This window comes from Heloderma suspectum, chromosome 8 (genome assembly GCF_057233095.1).
Source record: "Heloderma suspectum isolate Gila_16-S chromosome 8, 16-S_ref, whole genome shotgun sequence".
NCBI classification, from domain to species: domain Eukaryota; kingdom Metazoa; phylum Chordata; class Lepidosauria; order Squamata; family Helodermatidae; genus Heloderma; species Heloderma suspectum.
The window spans coordinates 7,430,321-7,448,958 of record NC_139465.1 but is presented as its reverse complement, the minus strand read 5'-3'; the positions used below and the strand labels follow the sequence as shown (position 1 = coordinate 7,448,958).

General features: G+C 46.6%; 1 protein-coding gene across 3 annotated transcripts in view; it reads left to right on the top strand.

The window, feature by feature from the left end:
* LOC146338825 (hepatocyte nuclear factor 4-beta-like) overlaps nt 1–18,638 on the top strand; it is a 47,483-nt gene that overhangs the window by 16,173 nt on the left and 12,672 nt on the right. For all 3 annotated transcript variants that reach the window (XM_084812835.1, XM_084812836.1, XM_084812837.1), the window contains exons 2-4: nt 3,545–3,716; nt 5,553–5,647; nt 17,996–18,102. In XM_084812835.1, coding sequence (XP_084668961.1) covers nt 3,545–3,716; nt 5,553–5,647; nt 17,996–18,102 — 374 coding nt within the window. The remainder of the gene's footprint in view (nt 1–3,544; nt 3,717–5,552; nt 5,648–17,995; nt 18,103–18,638) is intronic.

The window sequence follows — 18,638 nt, the reverse complement described above, 5'->3', positions numbered from 1 at the left end:
CTTTAAAGCTCTTCATGGCTTAGGTCTAAGGTGCTTGCAGAACCATCTGTCTCCATATGTACCCACCTACCTACCTGCCTGGCTACCTGCCTGGCTACCCTCAATGGAGGGCCTCCTGTGCATGTCCCCACCATCTAAGATGAGGCAGGTGGCTACAAGAGAAGGGCCTTCTTGGTGGTGGCATCCCAGTTGTGGGAGGTTTGCCAAGTCAAGTGTCCATATCACCCCTTTTGGTGCCAGGCGAATACCTTTTTATTCTCCTGAGCTGTTTAGATGCAATTTTAATCCCACTATTCTATGCGCACGCACACTCACACACACACACACACCAAAAACTAAAAGATGCTGAAAGCCACATCATAATCTTGCTGTTTTAGCTTTTTCTTTTTTCGTATTTACATTATAATTGTTTAATTGTTTTATATAGTATCTGGAAATATGATCAAAGGTTGGTATAAAAATACTTATTGGATTGGAGGGAGAGGTGCCCTGTTGCAAGTGGAAAACTTCATCCATGAGCAGAATGTCTCAGTGCGAGATCCTTGCACAAGACAAGAGAACTAACAACCAGAGGTGTGTTGCCATTGGCACACAACGTTGCCCAACATTGTACAATGCCTTCCATTACCTCTTGCACAACAGTTCGTGGAATAGCACCATTGCCATAGTTTCTTCTGCTAGTGCATCTCTGGATCCAGCCCATAATAAAGAGACAAGAAATGTACCCTCACCCCCAGGACAGATTGGCTACTGTCCCTGGCTTGTTTGTTTGTTCTCCCTTCTCTTGCAAGATGCAGCTTGTCTGTGTGGTGGGAGTCACCTGGAGCTCCACTTGTTAAATGTTTTTCTTTTGCTTTCAAGAGTTAAACACCTCTTGCTGCACTCCTGCCCTGTGCTGCCATCATTTTATCCCCAGGATTTCATAGGCTGGTTTGCAGGAGCCTGATCAGACTATATTAGGGTAGGCAGATGGCAGACCACGGACTACTGGCTGATTCTAATGGACCACCTAGTGCCTGCTGGTTCCTTGAATTTTTTTTAAGGGTGCTAGAATAGGATGCTTGATCTGACCCCCTTGTTACATTCCTAAGCAAGAGAGCATACTCTTGCTTAGGTCCCAGGTCATAGTCTGAAGGCACATGAGGCAGCCACCTTGCTGAACCTAAGCAGGTCTGGGTCTGGTCAGTGCTTGGAGGGGAGACCACCTGGGAATCCCATGTAGCCACCTTGATTACCTCAATGGAAGAAAGGTGGGGTAATGAATAAAATAAATGAATGAATGCTCAGGGATCCCTTAACCAGGCCTCACTCAAGACATTTTGCTTCCTGAGGAGAAGAACAAGATGGTTCCCTGTACAAAAGCCAACTGAGAAAGTATCCTCCACTTCGCCTGAAGGCAGAAGGCTAGCTTAGGGGGGCTCAGGGCAGGCTACATGGAACATAGCTCTCTCCTCCAACACCTTGCTACCACCTCACAGCATCTTCTGCCTAAGGCAACTCCCACTCTGCCTAATGGTCCTGCCCTTAACTGAGATTATGTATAGCTTAAAACCCGTTTTCAGACATGTTCTTTACCTGTAGGAGGATGCAATGGGACCACGCCTCCTGGCATCACCACTGATGTTGTCAATTTCATCCTCCACTTTGGCAGCTCTACTGGAATATTGTAAATGAAGTAGAGTGTGGAGAGGTTGAAACTGACGAAGATATTGACAAGAGGGGAATATGCCTCTGTGGGGCTACATAGCGGACTGGTGGACTTGTGAAAGTGTGCACTTGTGCAACATTGCCAGCAATTTTTGAAAAAAGAATTATGACCCCATTTGCGCAAATTTCAAGCTTCCCCCCCACCACAAAAAGCAATTTGCACAAACTGCCACCATTAAAAAACAAACATGAAATCCCCTTATTGGCTCAACTCACTACAGATTGAGTTGACGCCAGCAGAGGAAAATAGAACTAAATCCACAGGGCCGAACTAGAAAAATCCATTGAGTTTTCACTAGTACTGTGCCAAAAATTTCTCCCACAATTTTTTCAACTGTTCTCATTTAATTTGATAAAAGAAAAATTGCTTTCAAAAAGAAATTCAATGGCGAAGAATTTTTGGAGACATTCTCATGGGTTGGGTTTGAGTTTCTTGGGCTTAGCTTACTTAGGAGGTGGCGGAGGAGTGAACACGAGTGTCCTGTTTTCATTGCACAATGATCTCTCCAGCCACCTGTGACCTCCTCAGCTTCCTACACTTCAATAAAAGCCCAGTTTAAGGCACCATGAGGTAATTCCTCCCATAGAGCTTTTTCAGATCAAGACATGCAGGCAGCCTGGGAGGCTACTTGTGATTAGGACAGGTAAGATCAGAAACATCACAAACATAAATTATGAAACATCTTGAATGAGGCAGAACAAGGGAAGCCTCTTTCATGGGGGTAGAAAACTTTCAGGAAATTGGAGGACAGATTTTGGCAGATCACCAACTCCGCCTCATCCCTGGAGCTGGACACAAGACTGCCCCCACCTGCACAGTGGTGGATACAAACTGGGGGCCAAACTGCCAAGACAGTTGATTCTGTCGCAGCACAAAGACCCCCAAAACCCTGACCAAAAAAGACAGAAGCTATGCTACAAGCCCTGCCAATGGGGAGTCCTCGCTATCTGAGAGAAACGGTTGAGAATTTCTCCTCCTGGAGAAATTTGGTGAAATTGTCTCCCAGATTTCTCTACCCACAAGTCAGGTGGAGAATTTCAAGAGACCATTTGCACACAGCTCTAGTTTTCACCCTCGAAACAGAATTCTCATCCATCTCTAGCCAGGAGACGTGGTCCCACTCCATCTGCCACCTGCTTCCATACACATAGAGGACTTCTGGTGGGTAACCTCTTCCAGCCTGAGGGCCAAATTCAGTTTCAAAGAAGCTCTCAGAAGCCACATTCCAGTGGTGGGAGGGGCTGAAGGCAAAGGGGGTGGGGCTAAAAATAAAAAAAATTGCCAGCATACTGTAGCCTAAAGCATTTCCTGCCAGTAACTAAGTTTTCGGAGAGGCCTTTCAATCCATGGGGAAAAACTGCACAAAAGCCATGATGATGATACCACCAAACAATTGGTGGTCAGGGAAAAGGAGTGTGACCATCTGGAGAACCTTGGAGGGCTGGACTGGTACTCCAGGAGGGCCATATTTGGCCCATAGGGCTGAGGTTCCCTACCGACGACATAGAGGAACTGTCTAAGAAGGGCCTAGCTATTAAGAGTTTCTAAGCATGCATTTTTGCTTTGTAAATATCACACTCATTGGGTTATATCCAGTGTTAGTCTAACTTAAGCTCCATTCATTTCAGTGGGTCTACTCTAAGTAGGACTAACAATGGATACAACCCATTGGTGAACCATTTGAATCCTGATTTAGAAACAAAAACAAACTCAAGATTCTGCTAGATTGAAGATGGGCATCCCCACGGACTAGATGGCTTTGTTCCCTTCAATCTCTATGACACCCTTTAATTCTCCATTTACTGACACCCCACTGACTCCATTTTGTCTTTGTAGATGCCATCATTTCTGATTCAGGCAGCAGCAACTTGCTGGCGAATGGGATTAACTCGTTGTGCGCCATCTGCGGGGACCGTGCGACCGGGAAGCATTACGGGGCTTCCAGCTGCGATGGCTGCAAGGGGTTCTTCAGAAGGAGCGTCCGTAAGAATCATGTCTATTCATGCAGGTAACTCTATGGTTTGGTAGGGAATCCTGGGAAGATTCCCAGATTTCCCATACACAGATGTTAAGCATCTGCACTGGCCCTTGCTATCTGCAGGAAAGCTTCTGCTGCCTCCATACTATGGTCAATAATTCAAGAAAGATGCCCTTCCCTTCCCAGTCTAATTTTGTCTCCCATTGTGTGCCTTCTGGGGGAATATATGGAAAGGTGACTGGTCACAAAATACTACTACTAGGCAGGGATGGAAGGCTACATATGGAATAATTTGGAAAAGGTGCAGAGATGAGCAACCAAAATGATGAAGGGGCTGGAGCAACTCCCGTATGAGGAGAGGTTATGACATCTGGGACTGTTTAACTTAGAAAAAAGCCAAGTGAGGGGAGACATGACAGAGGCATACAAAAAATTATGCATTGTGTGTAGAAAGTGGATTGGGAGACATTTTTTTCCTCCCTCTCTCACAGTATTAGAAACCAGTGGGGTCATCCCATGAAGCTGAATGGTGAGAGATTCAGGACAGATGAAAGGAAGTCCTACCTCACAAAGTGCATAGTTAAACTATGGAATTCGCTACCACAAGATGTAGTGATGGCCGCAAATTTGGAAGGCTTTAAAATGGCTTGGGACCTCAATACCTGACAGAGCGCCTCTCCCAAAACAAACCTACCCATACACTACATTCAGCATCTAAGACCCTCCTCCGAGTGCCTCCTCCAAAGGAAGCTCGGAAGGCAGCAATGAGGGAGAGGCCTCCTCAGTGGTGGCCCCCCATTGGTGGAACAAGCTCCCTGATGAGGTCTGCCTGGCACCAACACTGTTAGCTTTTCGGTGCCAGGTTAAGACCTATCTCTTTTCCCAGGCATTTGGCAGCACAAGATGAGTTTTAATTGGTCCTGGATGTGTCTTTAGTTATGACTGATAGTTCAATGTTGTTTTTAGGTATATGCTATTCGTGTATATTGTCTGTGTGCTTTTATGTGCTTTTTTCTAAATGGCTTTTAAACTTTTTATGTTGCATTTAATGTTTTAACTTCTGTAAACTGCCCAGAGAGCTTCAGCAATAGGGCAGGATAGAAATGCAATTAATAATAATAATAATAATAATAATAATAATAATAATAGGGGTAGACAAATTCATGGAGGAGAAGGCTATAATGGCCACTAGTCAAGTTAGCTATATATGGCCTCCAGTATCAGAGGCATTATGCCTCTGTATACCCATTGCAGGGGAACATGGGCCGGAGGGTGCTGTTGCACTCATGTCCCGCTTGTGGGTTTCCCATGGGCAGCTGGTTGGCCACTGTGTGAACAGAATGCTGCACTAGAAGGACCTTTGGTCTGATCCAGCAGGACTCTTCTTTATTCTTATTGTATGGCAGCATCATTACTTCTGTTGTACTAACCCAGTTCTTATCTTCTTATCTTCTTATAACCCATGGCCCTCTAGATGTTGTTGGAGTGCAACCCCTCACCATTGACATCTTCACACAGCACCTAGTTAAACTATGGAACTCACTTCCACAGGATGTAGTGATGGCCGCCAATTTGGATGGCTGTAAAAGGGGGTTAGACAAACGCATGGAAGAGAAGGCTATCCATGGCTACTAGTCCTGATGGCTGTACATTACCTCCAAATTCAGAGGCAGTACACCTGTGTACACCAGTTGCTAGGGAATACTAGCAGTGCTCCTGCACTCATGTCCGGCTTGTGGTTTTCACACAGGCTGCTGGTGGGCCACTGCGTGCACAGAACGCTGGACTAGGCAGGCCTGTGGTCCGATTCATCGTGGCTCTTCTTATGTTCTTGTTGATTCAGGTTTTGCCTCTTTCTCTTTCCAGGTTCAGCCGACAATGTGTGATAGACAAGGACAAGAGGAACCAATGTCGATACTGCCGGCTGAAGAAATGTTTCCGGGCAGGAATGAAGAAAGAAGGTAAGATCCCATGGTCTGGTGTCTCACGGCATCCGTTGCGATGCTAGCCTTGTAAATCAGCAGCCAGAGACTGCTGCTGGGTGAGCCTATGAGTCATGCTGAGTGTCAGGGTGGGATTGGAGCCCATAGAGCCCCAAAGCAGTTCTGATTCTCAGGGAGAGATAGAAACTGTGGGAGAGGAGCCCGCGTGCTGTTCAGAGGTGCCGCCGGAGGGAGAGCCCCTCCCTGATCACATTCCTGAGAGTGGTAGCGACTCTGGCAGGCAGGGGGAGGGTCAGCTGGAGCTTCGGGATGCTAGGCAGCAGCGCAGGGACAAGCGGGAGATGGAGGGCGCCGAGAGGAGGCGCTCAGCCTGCTTGGCGTGACGTCAACAGCTGCGCCCTGATGCCCCATGGGAAAGGGGTGGACTTTCGCCTCCTAGCCCTTAAGTTCAGAGGCTTCCCAGCTTTACCCTCCAAATGAAGATCAGCTGATTCACTAAGGCTAGAACCCCAAGTAGGCAGCTCTCTTAAGTTTCCCTCATTAGGCTCATGCAATTAGCATCTGTAAGCATCATTTGGTTGAATGGGAATAAAGCCTTGGAAAAGAGCCCTATCGTCTGCGTGTTGATTCTGGCTACTTGAGGATTTCAGAAGGCAGCAAGGGCGCTCCTGACACTGATACATTGGCACATTCCTCGGCAGCGCCGTTTATGATGATAGCACTGACTCACTGGGAGGCAGAGAGGGATCATTTCTGCTGGGAGGTTTTAGGGTGCCAGACAGTGCCAGCCCCAAACTCTGTGCATCCAGATGGGGCCAACCACATTAGGGCTCATTCTTCAATACATTTTCCTGCACCATTCAGACACCAGTTCCCATCTGTCTGTCCCCCTTAATTCTGCCTTTGGAAGCATCCTGCTTCGCCTTGCTTCCTGGAAGGGCCAGAAATGCATCTGGAGAGATTTCACAATCTCATGCTCTGCAAGCAGAAGATTTGGGGTGGATACTCTGTGAAGTGCTGCAGCTGGGTAATTTTAGACCTTGGAATCAACAGTCTTTTGGGGGGCCCTTTTAGCTGGCCATGTGTATTGCTTCAGTTGTGCACAGCTAATATTTCTCTTTGCCACAGACACCATTCCATGCTTAACAACAGCTTTTACATTCCTGACACATTAGCAGAATAACAACAACAGAACTGTTTGCCAACCTTGTTGGCTTTTAAAAAAAATAATACTCTGAGCCTCTTCAGGGCATTTTAAAGTTACTTAAATCATGGCACAATTATTTGTTATTATTTTTAAGCTGCTTCTATACTGCTGGACATCCCAGGATCTCCAAGCAGTTTACATAACCCCCCATACAACACAAGATAAAAACCAAGATAAAAACAGTGCAAAACAATAAATGCCTGAAAAAGATTACAACAAAAGCAGTAAAGCAGAGCAGTGTCATGATCAATTATAGGTCAGGAAAAGCATGAGTGAACAAATGTGCTTTCAAGAGGCATTTGAACCTCGCCACAGTTTCTGGGGGAGAGAATTCACTGAAATTCTCCAGGGGGAGGAGAAATTCTCAGCAGTTTCTCACAGGAAGGGATCCCCGTTGGCAGGGCTTGTAGCACAGCTTCTTTCTTTTTTCATAAGGGCTTGTGCTGCCACTTCAGGTGGCAACAGTGTCATCTGTGTTGGCAGGTGGACCCACAATGCAGGTGTGAGGGGGGGAGCGATGTGCCTAGCTGCAGGGAAGAGGTGGAGCTAACGCTGAGCCAAAATCTGTCCCCCAATTTCCTGAAAGTTTTCTTCTCTCATGAAAGACACTTGCACTGTTCTGCATCATTTTAAGGTGTTCTGTAATGTATTTTGGGGTGCTTCTGAACTTACCTAATCAGTGCACGGGAGCCGAGGGTATGCGTGTGTGTTTTTCTTTCTATTATGCATCTCCCCGTTGCTCTGCAGCCTCCCAGGCTGGCTGCGCTTCCTGATCTGAAAAGCCTCTGTGGGAGGAATTATCTCATGATGTCTTCCCCTGGGCTTTAACTGAAGTGCAGGAAGCCAAGGAGGCTAGATGCTGCTGGAGAGATGATTGTACAATGAAAGACAGGACAGTCACGCACACGCCTCGGCCACCTCCTAAGTAAGGTAAGCGCAAGAAAGCAGAACCCAGCCCATGAGAATGTCTCTGAAACTTCTTTCTCCTTTGAATTTTGTTTCAAAAGCCATTTTTTTTCTAATGAATTGAATGAGGATGGTTGAGAAAAAAAAGGGGGGGGGATAATCCTGGCCCTGAATTTTTTAAGGCGGATGTCAACAACAGAACCTTGAACATGGCTTATTTTTGTCATGACTGCAGGAATAAAATGGAGTTTGCTTCTGCTGCCCTGAGTTTGCTTCACCTGCCACTCTCTGGGGTGGTCACTTGGGGCCCCCCTGAGCTCCTAGCTGCACCACTGACTGTGTGCATCTAACATCTGCAGAAAATAATTAATTAATTAATACTTATTATTATTATTATTATTATTATTATTATTATTATTTTATAATTTATTTCATTTCTGTAACACCCAATAGCCAAAGCTCTTTGGGCAGTTCACAACAATTCACCAAAAAATACCAAAAATGCAACATTATAAATATTATAACATTATAATGCAATATTATATATCACTTAATAGATTAAAATCTTTAAGCTGCAACAATAAAGATTACAATTAAGTGTGTGTGTGCGTGCGTGTGTGCGCGCGTGCATGCGTTGTTCCCACTCACCAACCCATTTTGTGCAAATCTCTCAGGGTGATGCCCCATATTTTAATTGAGGACCTTTTATTATTGTGGTTGCATTGTTGTTGTTATTATCCTGCTTTTCCAACAAGAAACCCAAGGAGATATATGTGGTTCCTTGTCCTTTTTTTACCCTCACAAAAATCCTGTGAGATAGGGTAAACCTGGTGTGGGTAGCAGGTAGATCTTCAGATGTTTTGGACTTCAACTCCCAGAAGCCTCTGCCAGCATAGTCAATGGTCAGGATGCTAGGAGCTGAATTCCAAAAATCTGGGGACCTACTTCCTGCCCACCTCTAGGATATACCAACAGATGAGGAGTGGCCCAAGTTCACCCAGTGGAGCTTTCCAGTTGAGTGAGGGTTTGTACAGTACTTGGGTCTCCCAAGTCCTCCCCTTCATGGATCGCTGCCTTGTTGTGGCGAAGGGGCTTGCGTATCTCAGTGAAGCCATAAGCTATGCCGTGCAGGGCCACCCAAGACGGACAGGTCATGGCAGAGAGTTCTGACAAAATGTGGTCCACTGGAGAAGGAAATGGCAACCCACTCCAGTGTTCTTGCCAAGAAAACCCCATGGAACGTATCACAAGGCTAAAAGAGATGACGCCGGAACATGAGCCCCTCAGGTCGGAAGGTGTCCAATATACTACTGGGGAAAACAATATTGTCCATATAATCAAAGCTATGGTTTTCCCAGTAGTAACGTATGGCTGTGAGAGCTGGACTATAAGAAAGGCTGAGTGCCGAAGAATTGATGCTTTTGAACTGTGGTGCTGGAGAAGACTCTTACGAGTCCCCTGGACTGCAAGGAGGTCAAATCAGTCCATCCTAAAGGAAATCAACTCTGATTGCTCATAGGGATGTCAGAGAATTCCACGACGGATCTTGATGAGGCTGAATGCCAGTGCATTCGGCCCCCTGAAATCCGTCATGGACCGAAGCCCCCGCCCTCCCCCAACCCACGAAAGGCACGCGGGACGAAGCCCCTGCTGCCCCCAACCCACAAAAGGCACGCGAAACGGAGCACTTACCTGCTCCCGTCCATGCTGCTTTGTGAATGGTAGCCGTCCTGCGGCCGCCATTTGCATCCTCTTCTCTTCATAGGCAAATGGCGTCCCTGCGTTAGCCATGATAGGCTACGTAAGTATTTATGTAGCCTATCATGGCAGGGAGAAAAAACCCAGTGTACGCAAATGGTGGTAGCCGCCGCCATTTGCGTACGCAGGGCTTTTTCCCCCCCTGCCGTGATAGGCTACATAAACATTTACATAGCCTATCACAGCTAAATACAGGGACGCAAATGGTGGCGGCTACCGCCATTTGCGTACGCTGGGCTTTCCACCCTGCCATGATATCTAGCCATCTCATCCTCTGCCATCCCCTTCTCCTTTTGCCTTCAATCTTTCCCAGCATCAGGTCTTTTCCAGTGAGTTTTCTCTTCGCATTAGGTGGCCAAAATATTTGAGCTTCAGTTTCAGTATCTGTCCTTCCAATGAGCAGTTAGGGATGGATGGAACACATACCTTCCATTCCATTCTGTTTCTGCGGTGGGGGGGAGGCGCTCCGTCCCTTCCCCCGGAATTCTCGACGGGGGGGGGAGGCGATCCGGTCCTCCCCCTCAGAATCCTGCCCGGCTGGCTCCGCTCCGCGGCCAAGCCGTGGCGCCGCCGGCCGGCTCCAGCCACCCACAGCCAGACATCCGGCCACTGGGCAGCCCTGCAGGGATGCAAATGGCGGCTGTCGTAGCTGCTGGCATTTGTGTACACTGGGTTTCCCCCCCCCCCCGCCGTGATAGGCTATGTAAATATTTACGTAGCCTATCATGGCTAAATACAGGGATGCAAATGGCGGTGGCTATGACAGCTGCCATTTGCGTCCCTGCAGGGCTGCCCAGCAGCCGGATGTCCGGCTGCGGGTGGCCGGAACCGGCTGGCGGCTCCGCGGCTTGGCCGCAGAGCGGAGCTGGCCAGACAGGATTCCGAGGGGGAGGACCAGATCACCTCTCCCCCCGTCGAGGATTCCCAGGGGAGGGATGGAGCGCCTCCCCCCCACCGCGGAAACAGAATGGAACGGAAGGTAAGTGTTCGTCCATCCCTAACTGCTCATTGGAAGGACAGTTACTGAAACTGAAGCTCAAATATTTTGGCCACCTAATGTGAAGAGAAAACTCACTGGAAAAGACCCTGATGCTGGGAAAGACTGAAGGCAAAAGGAGAAGGGGACGGCAGAGGATGAGATGGCTAGATAGCATCACCGATGCAATGAATATGAACTTGAGCACGCTCCGGGAGAGAGCGCAGGACAGGAAGGCCTGGCGTGCTATGGTCCATGGGGTCACGAAGAGTCGGACACAACTGAACAACAACAACCCCTACTTTTAAGCACTACAACACACCGGTAACAAAAACTACGCAATGTAATGACACAATTAAAAAGAAGGATCACCTTGTTACCATTTTACAAAAATTGTCATCTGTTTTGAGGCCGATATATGGAAACGTTGGGTATATTTAAAAAACAAACACATCAGTAAATAAACTGCAATCAAACCTGTCATGATTTAATCAGGGCACATATTTCTAGCAAACATTTTGGAAATTTACTGATTTGCTGCCTTTGATGTAGAGGTAACCTCTACAGGAACATGTATTGATTCCCCCCTCAGTCCCCTGTGGTTTCTAATTCCTGGCCCCTCCCCACCCCACCCCCTTGTCCTCTGTGGCAACGCAAGAGAGACAAAGTTTCCAGGAAAATACAGCCGATTGGTTGGTTGCAGTTGCGCTGCAGAGCAGAAAAGCAAACATAGTCTTGTTTGTTCAAGCTTTCGGGCATGCAAGGTGCTCCGAGATTTTCTAGGACTGGTATTGCGGAGTACTCACCCAAACTCAGAGAAAGTGGGGCTTGCAACAGCAATCCCCCTGGGCTTCGCTCTACAGATTAATACATTTTCCAGCCGAGTTGTTTGCATCAGAGAAATGAGACACGTTTGTTTCTCACTCTGCAATCAAAATAGATCAAATATGCCAAGGTTTGTAGATGGCTTGCCAGGCAATGCCCTTTCTTCTCTGTCTCGCTACAGGGCTTTGAGCCTCTGACTCAGCATGAACCTGGGTCAAGGTTCTCCTCACCCATCCCACCATCGTGCCCATCCTATGTAGCAATTTGTATGCTCATTTCCTCTGATGAGGAATTGGCTGCGTGATTCTATGAGAAATCTAAATGAGACCCTTTCTTCTCCAAAACCCCTTTGCCATCTAGGTTTAGGAGTTGAACTGAGGGACAGTCTCACACAAGGACAGTGTAGAGCAGGAGTGGGCAGAAAGTAGCTCTCCAAATGTTTTGGGGCTTTAACTCCTGGTATTCCTGACCGCTGGCCATGCTGGTAGGAGCTTTTGGGAGCTGAGGTCCAAAACATTTGGACATCTACCTTCTGCCCACCCCTACTTTAGGGGAGTTGCACATGGGAACCCATTGTTAGGAACTGCTCTGTCACCACGTGTGCTGGTCAGCCTGACGTTGAGGAAATCTCATCATGGAAACACAACTAGGGTGGCCACTTACGTATCACCCAAGAAGAGGGCAAAAGAGGACACCAATTTGCTTAGCATTTGCAAGAGAGCCAGTGTGGTGTAGTGGTTAGAGTGTTAGACTAGGACTTGAGAGATCCGGGTTCTAGTCCCCACTCAGCCATGAAGCTCACTGGGTGATTTTGGGCCAGCCACTAACTTTCAGCCTAACCTACCTCACAGGGTTGTTGTGAGGATAAAATGGAGAGGAGGGGGACCATGTGAGCTGGTTCCATGCGAGAGGGAAAAAGGCAGGATAGAAATGTAATAATAAAAAAATAAAATAAATATGAAATTGCGTGTGTTTCAGTGCACCTTTAGAATTAATAACTATTATTTAAATGGAAGCACAATCTATCTCACCATAGCAAGGAAGGCAGTGACCAGGTGACCTGTGTGCCTGCCCATTCAAACCAGGGATGGGTGAATGAGTGATGTTTGAGATCCCTGGGATTCTTGTAACCTCATCTTGCTGCTCGTCCCGGGCCTGATTTCCATTCATGTTTGCAGTCACTGCCTGCTCTGCGCGAACGGGAAACTGGAGCGAATCGAGCAGGGATTGAATGGGAGATTTGCCCGGGTTTCCCCCAGTTTGTGTGAATGTCCTAATTTGCGCAACTTTCCTCCATGGGCAAAAGTGGGGCTGATTCAGTCTACAGAGGAAATGTGTACAAAGCGAACCAGGAATTGGGAACGAGATGAATGCGAGGGCACGTTTGACAATTTACAAATATTTTTGGCAGAGATGTTCTCACGCTCATATTCAGAGGTTTGAATGGGGCATGCTCTCATGTTTTGTGAGCAAAAAAGAAATTCTCATACATCCCTGATTCAGTCTGCTGACCAGGTGCTCACTAGTGGGCAACTTCAAGGTCCAGCTCTTCCTCCTTATGGATTTTTTTTTAAAAAAATCTTTAGGGGCACAATCCTATGCATGTTTAGACAGAGAAAAGGCCTACAATTCCCAGCATTCCCCAGCCACCCTTGCTGGGTAATGCTGGGAGTTGTAGGCCTTTTCTCTGTCTAAACATGCATAGGATTGTGCCCTAAGTCAGACTTGGACTGGACAACCCAGTAAATAGAGGACTCTGTGCTGTAAAGTAGGGCACCTGGCCATTTGTAAGACAATGGATGATGCAACTTGGGGCTATGTTTTGTAGGGCGATGCTACTATCACCCCATCCCTTGCTGCCCCCAAAGCTGTGTAGTACAATCCCACCAACCTCAGCCGCCTAATCTGACAGGCCTTGATGGTGGTGATAGCTGCAAAGCTTTGCCAAGCCAGTTCTGTCCAATGATCAGCTGACTGGCAATGAGGGCAAAGGATTCTAGAGCTCCAGTGCCCTCACTTCTGATTAGTTCCTTCCTTTATGTCCCATTTGTCCACTGAGAAAGGTTAAGTGACCATTCCAATGCCCTGGGGCAGGTTAGGCTGAGAAAAACTAGCATGCACATAAGCCATCCCAGGATCCTTTTTGGCTGATGAGTGGGATTAAAAAAAAAAAAAAATCACTAAGGACACAATCCTATGCATGTTTAGACAGAAAAAAAGTGCTACAACTCCCAGCATTCCCCAGCCAGCCACTTTTTTCTGTCTAAGCATCCATAGGATTGCGTCCTAAATAACCAACCTAACTAACATCCAAAGAACTTTCTCACTGAACAGGAATTTGAAGTGAAGTTTTTTTCCCTATCCAACACTCCAGCCAATACTGCCTCTCTGATTGCTCCTGATTTGTTTAGTTGTTGTTGTTGTCGTTGTTGTTGTTGTTGTCGTCAACATGGGACCTGTAACAAAATGTTGTAGTGTGGAGGGCTCCTGTTCAGTGTTCCAGTCACTCAGCCATGCCCTTTTCCACAACACTATATCCTGTTCCTCCCCCTGGTTTCCCCCCCTTCCAATGGTCAGTCAGCATTCCATGGCAACCTGGCATGCTCAAGTCCCCACTGGGCTTTTTTGAGTCCCCTCCCCCACCTTTAGAAAACTTTTTTTTCACCTTAAAGTTTTTTTTGTACATAGGCAAGTCTTGGAGTTCCTCAAAGCCTGCTGATCACTTCCTCTCTTGTGTGTCATGGCGAGCTGGCTTCATAAGGAACTGTGGCTGAATCCACACCTAGCAGTTATATCGTTATCATACCATTATCATAACTATTGGTATACATGACACCAATGGGCACCAATAGTTATGATAACGGTATAACTGCCATGTGTAGATTCAGCCATGGTTCAGGGAATGAGTTCCTTCCTATTAGTGTGGAGGAGGACGAAGAGGAGGAATCATCTCTAACAAAGCACTTTGAAGGAAAATACAAGTGCCAATGCAAATAGCTATCATTCTCCAAAGTTATTATTTATATACTGCCATCACCAAATTTTGCGGATTTTGAGTTGAAGACTTCTGTAAGCAAGGTGTGCATGGCAATTCCCCTTCCAAGCTGCATTCCAGCTCAACAGTAAATAAAATCTCCAGGGTTGGATCCAGCCTCTGCCTTCCATGAAAGAAAGGGCTCGACTCATGGAAAGGCTGCACTCCACCTGATTTTTGTGAATCCCTCAATGCCACAGCTCATCCCAGTCAGGGTCTCCTGACTTTCTATGTAGCATTTTGGGGGGGCTGCGATGGGAAAGAGGGGGCAGGGAAGTCCACCTCCACCAGCTCAGTTGATCCAGCTTAAATCTGGATTCAATCTGCAATAGTTTGTCCTTCTCCCAGGGCCTTCTCCTTTTCTTATAGCTGATGTTCTGCCCAAATTTGTCACTGGTTCAAACCTTGTCCTATGATCATTATCCCATACTTGCAGTGATGCAAAACTTCACACCTATCCAGCATTTCAGATGTGCCATGGTGTTCAACCTCCCTTTTACTTTTTTTTTTTTTTAAACCGGTACAAGAAAGAAATAGCAATACACTCGCCACCTAATCATTACTTACTTTTGCAGTAGGTAAAATATTAACGATACTTGGCAAGTTAGGGCATTTCTTCCAAGGCACCTCTTGTTATAAAGCCGAAACCATCTTGAAAACATCGTGTGTTAAGCTGGATGGTTGTTATCAGCACAAAAAGGAAAATACTGAAATATATGCCATAAACAATGCTCTATTTTGCTCTCAAAAGGGCGTGATTGTGATAGGAGCATTAATAAAACCAACTTTGCTTAGATCTTGTATTTATTAGATTAGATCTTCCATTCATTTGTGCTTTATGAGGCACACCTGTATGGCAATCTTTTGTATTTGATTACCTTTTGGCCTCACCTTGTCATAAAACAATATTTCTTCTTTCTGGACTCAGGGTATCGATACCTACTAATTCAGGTGATCATACACCTGGCAAAGTGAGCCCTCACCCACAATCAATGTGTTAGCTTGCCTGCAGAACTCTTTGTTTTTTAATGCAATCTTGCTGGTTTATATGTAAAGTTTAGCTCAAGGTAGCCAAGATCCTGTTTCAAACAAACAAATAAAAAACCTTCCTGTGAGATGTTCACAGGATATTAAAAGAAAAAGAAAAGAAATCTATCTGTGCGGCTCATCATTGGAAAGGAACAATGGCCTCATGGTTGGAACAGTTTCTACAGGGTGCTTCGGATGAGGATCAGAGGCTGGGGTCTCCAACGTGGTACCCGTGGGTTACTTTCTTAGCACCTGCCAAGTTCCTTGCCCCTCCTGATTTTTATTTTATATCTTAAAATATTTTTAATTATTTTATTTTTTACTGGAAAGGCTGGCAAAGTGCTGCCCACCAGCACCATCTTTGTTTGGGTTCGAAAGAGTGGTTTTGTGTTTTGGAGCTCAGATCCCATCTCTGCCTTGCACTTAGGTTCTTAAGGAAGTTACTATTCTTTTGGTCTCACCCATTCCCCTTCTGGAAAATGTGTGACACGCCACATCCCTCACGGGAGCCATGTTCTGCATGGACAAGCCCCCATGGCTGCCATTTTTTGAGAGTGCCCACAACTCTCCCCCAAAATTCCAAATATGCCCACCGACTCAAAAAGGCTGGAGACCCCTGCAGCAGGGGTGTAGAATCTCAGTCCCAGAGACCAAATCTGAACCACCAGGGGTATCACTCTGGCCATCTGGGGTTCCTCAGAAGGTAACGCTCCTTTTCCTTATCCCCCTTTCTCCTGCCAATGATAGTTTGGCGTTTTCCTGGCTTTTGCAACATTTTCCAGGGCCCCTTCTAAAAGGTTGAAATGCTTCTCCTAAGGCTTAGTTAATGGCAGGAAGAGCTTTAAGCTAAAATAGGCTGGCATTTTTGTGTGTGTGTGTGTGTATTTTTGGCCCTGCCCCTTTTGCTTTTGGCCCATCCTACCACTGCAATGCATCCCCAAAGAGCTTCTCCAAAACAGAATTTGGCCCTTGTGCTAAAAGAGGTTTTTCACCACTGCCCGCTCCAGGCTTTTGATGGCCCTTGGGCACGTCACCCTCAATTTATTTATTTATTATTTATTATTAAATTTATTAATCGCCCATCTGGCTGGTCACCCAGCTACTCTGGGCGATGTACAACATACAATAAAACAGTTTAAAACAATACAATTCTACAATAAAAACATTTCCTAAAATACCCTAACCCACCCCAAACGCCTGCCTGAACAACCACGTTTTTAATGCATGACGGAAGCTCATTAAAGAGGGGGCATGGCGGAGTTCCCTAGGGAGGGAGTTCCACAGAGTGGGGGCCACCACAGAAAAGGCCCTCTCCCTCGTCCCCACCAGTCTAGCTGTCTTGGCTGATGGGACGGAGGGAAGGCCATCCGAGGCTGATCTTGTTAAGCGGCCTGTCTGGTGCTGCTGGAGGCACTCTTTAAGATAGGCTGGGCCGGAACCATATAGGGTTTTAAAGGTCAAAACCAACACCTTGAATTTGGCCTGGAAAACAACTGGTAACCAGTGCAACTCCTTCAGCACTGGAGTGATGTGATCTCGCCGGCGGCTGCCTTTAATCAGGCGAGCTGCCGCGTTCTGTACCAGCTACAGTTTCCGAACCGTCTTCAAGGGTAACCCCACGTAGAGCGCATTACAGTAGTCTAAACGAGAGGAGACCAGGGCATGTACTACCGATGGGTAGAATGGCTCCCTCCCTCAGTGAGACTGCCTTCCCACTGCCATTGTCAACAGCTCCTATTGCCCCTCACTTTCTTTTACACCTCAAACAGCCTCAAATTTATTCTGTTTTACAGCAAAGTCCTATGTGGATAATGGAGGAGCAATGCATAAATATATCAAATAAATAAATACTCAGAAGTTAGCCCCACTCTGTACATCAACAGTGCTTATTCCAAGGCAATAAGACTACAATCCTTTGCCCATTTACCTGGGAGTAAGCCCCACTAAATGCACTGTGACTTGCCTCTGAGTAGACATGTAGATTATATTAGATTGTGCTGTCATAGGTCAAGCTGATCTAATAAATATGCCACGCATCTTTTGATTCCCATCTTGATCAGCGGCTATTGTGCAGCATCCAGAACCTCAGCTGATCAATTGCAATCTATATTCATGAAGGATTATTTATCCCATCTTCACCCATGAGGCACCTTTTTACTGCACCAGTGAAACTTCACAGCACTGGTACCTTCAAATGAAAGCATAAGAAATCTTCCTCAAATGCATATGAAATATAGAAAGACTAGCAACAGAGTATTAAAATATATATTTTAAGCTAAATGTTTTGGCTTCTGCCCTCATCCAAATTGTACATATACAGATAGATAAATGTAGATATATACAGATCCAAATTGTGCAAGAAGAATGAATCAGCATGAATTGAGCCTTTTTGCTTAACTCAAAGGCTGCCCTCTCCAATATCCTATTGTGAAATTGGCGACGGCCCTAATTGGCAAGGGCCTTACTTCTCAGGATTCTTAGCATCTGCATTTGGCCAGGGAGGTGGATGTTCAGTGGAATTTCATTAATGACGGAGCAAGTTATCACTCCCTTCTTCCCCAAGTGATCGATTGCATGACCACCCAAGCCAACCCCCACCTGACATACTGCCATTCCTTTCTCTCTTGCAAGCCGTGCAGAACGAGCGTGACAGGATCAGCATCCGCCGAAACAGCTATGAAGACAACGGAGCCCTCTCGATCGCCATATTGACCCAAGCAGAGGCGATGGCACAGCAGGTCGGAAAACACATTTCTTAGAGAGGCCAGGGTAGGGGATGTGCCCGATCTTGCCTGATCTTGGACACTAAGCAGGGTCAGCCCTGATTAGTGCTTGGAGGGGAGACCGCCTGGGAATCAGGCTTCCTGCATTGAGCAGGGGTTGGACTCGATGGTCTTGTAGGCCCCTTCCAACCCTATGATTCTATGATTCTGGCTTCTCACAGTTATTTGGGGCCTGTTCCTGGGGGGGGGGGGACTAATCGCAGAAAATTAAGACCTGTGCCTCGCAGAGGCAGCGGGTGCGGTGGTAAACCTGTGTTTGGGCTGTCCTATGTCTTGTGATTGTGGGTGGATGGGTGGGTGGAGAAAGTAGATTTCAGATGCTGGTATTTACAGTTCATTGTGTCTTTGTGTTACTGCATTTCTTTTTGAATTATTGTGAGATTGAAAAGGGCCAGTAACTCAGTGGGGAGAGCAACTTCTGCTTGAGGATCTCAGGCAGCAAGACTGGGAAATAAAGCCTCTCTCCATTTGGGACCCTGAAGACTTTGCTC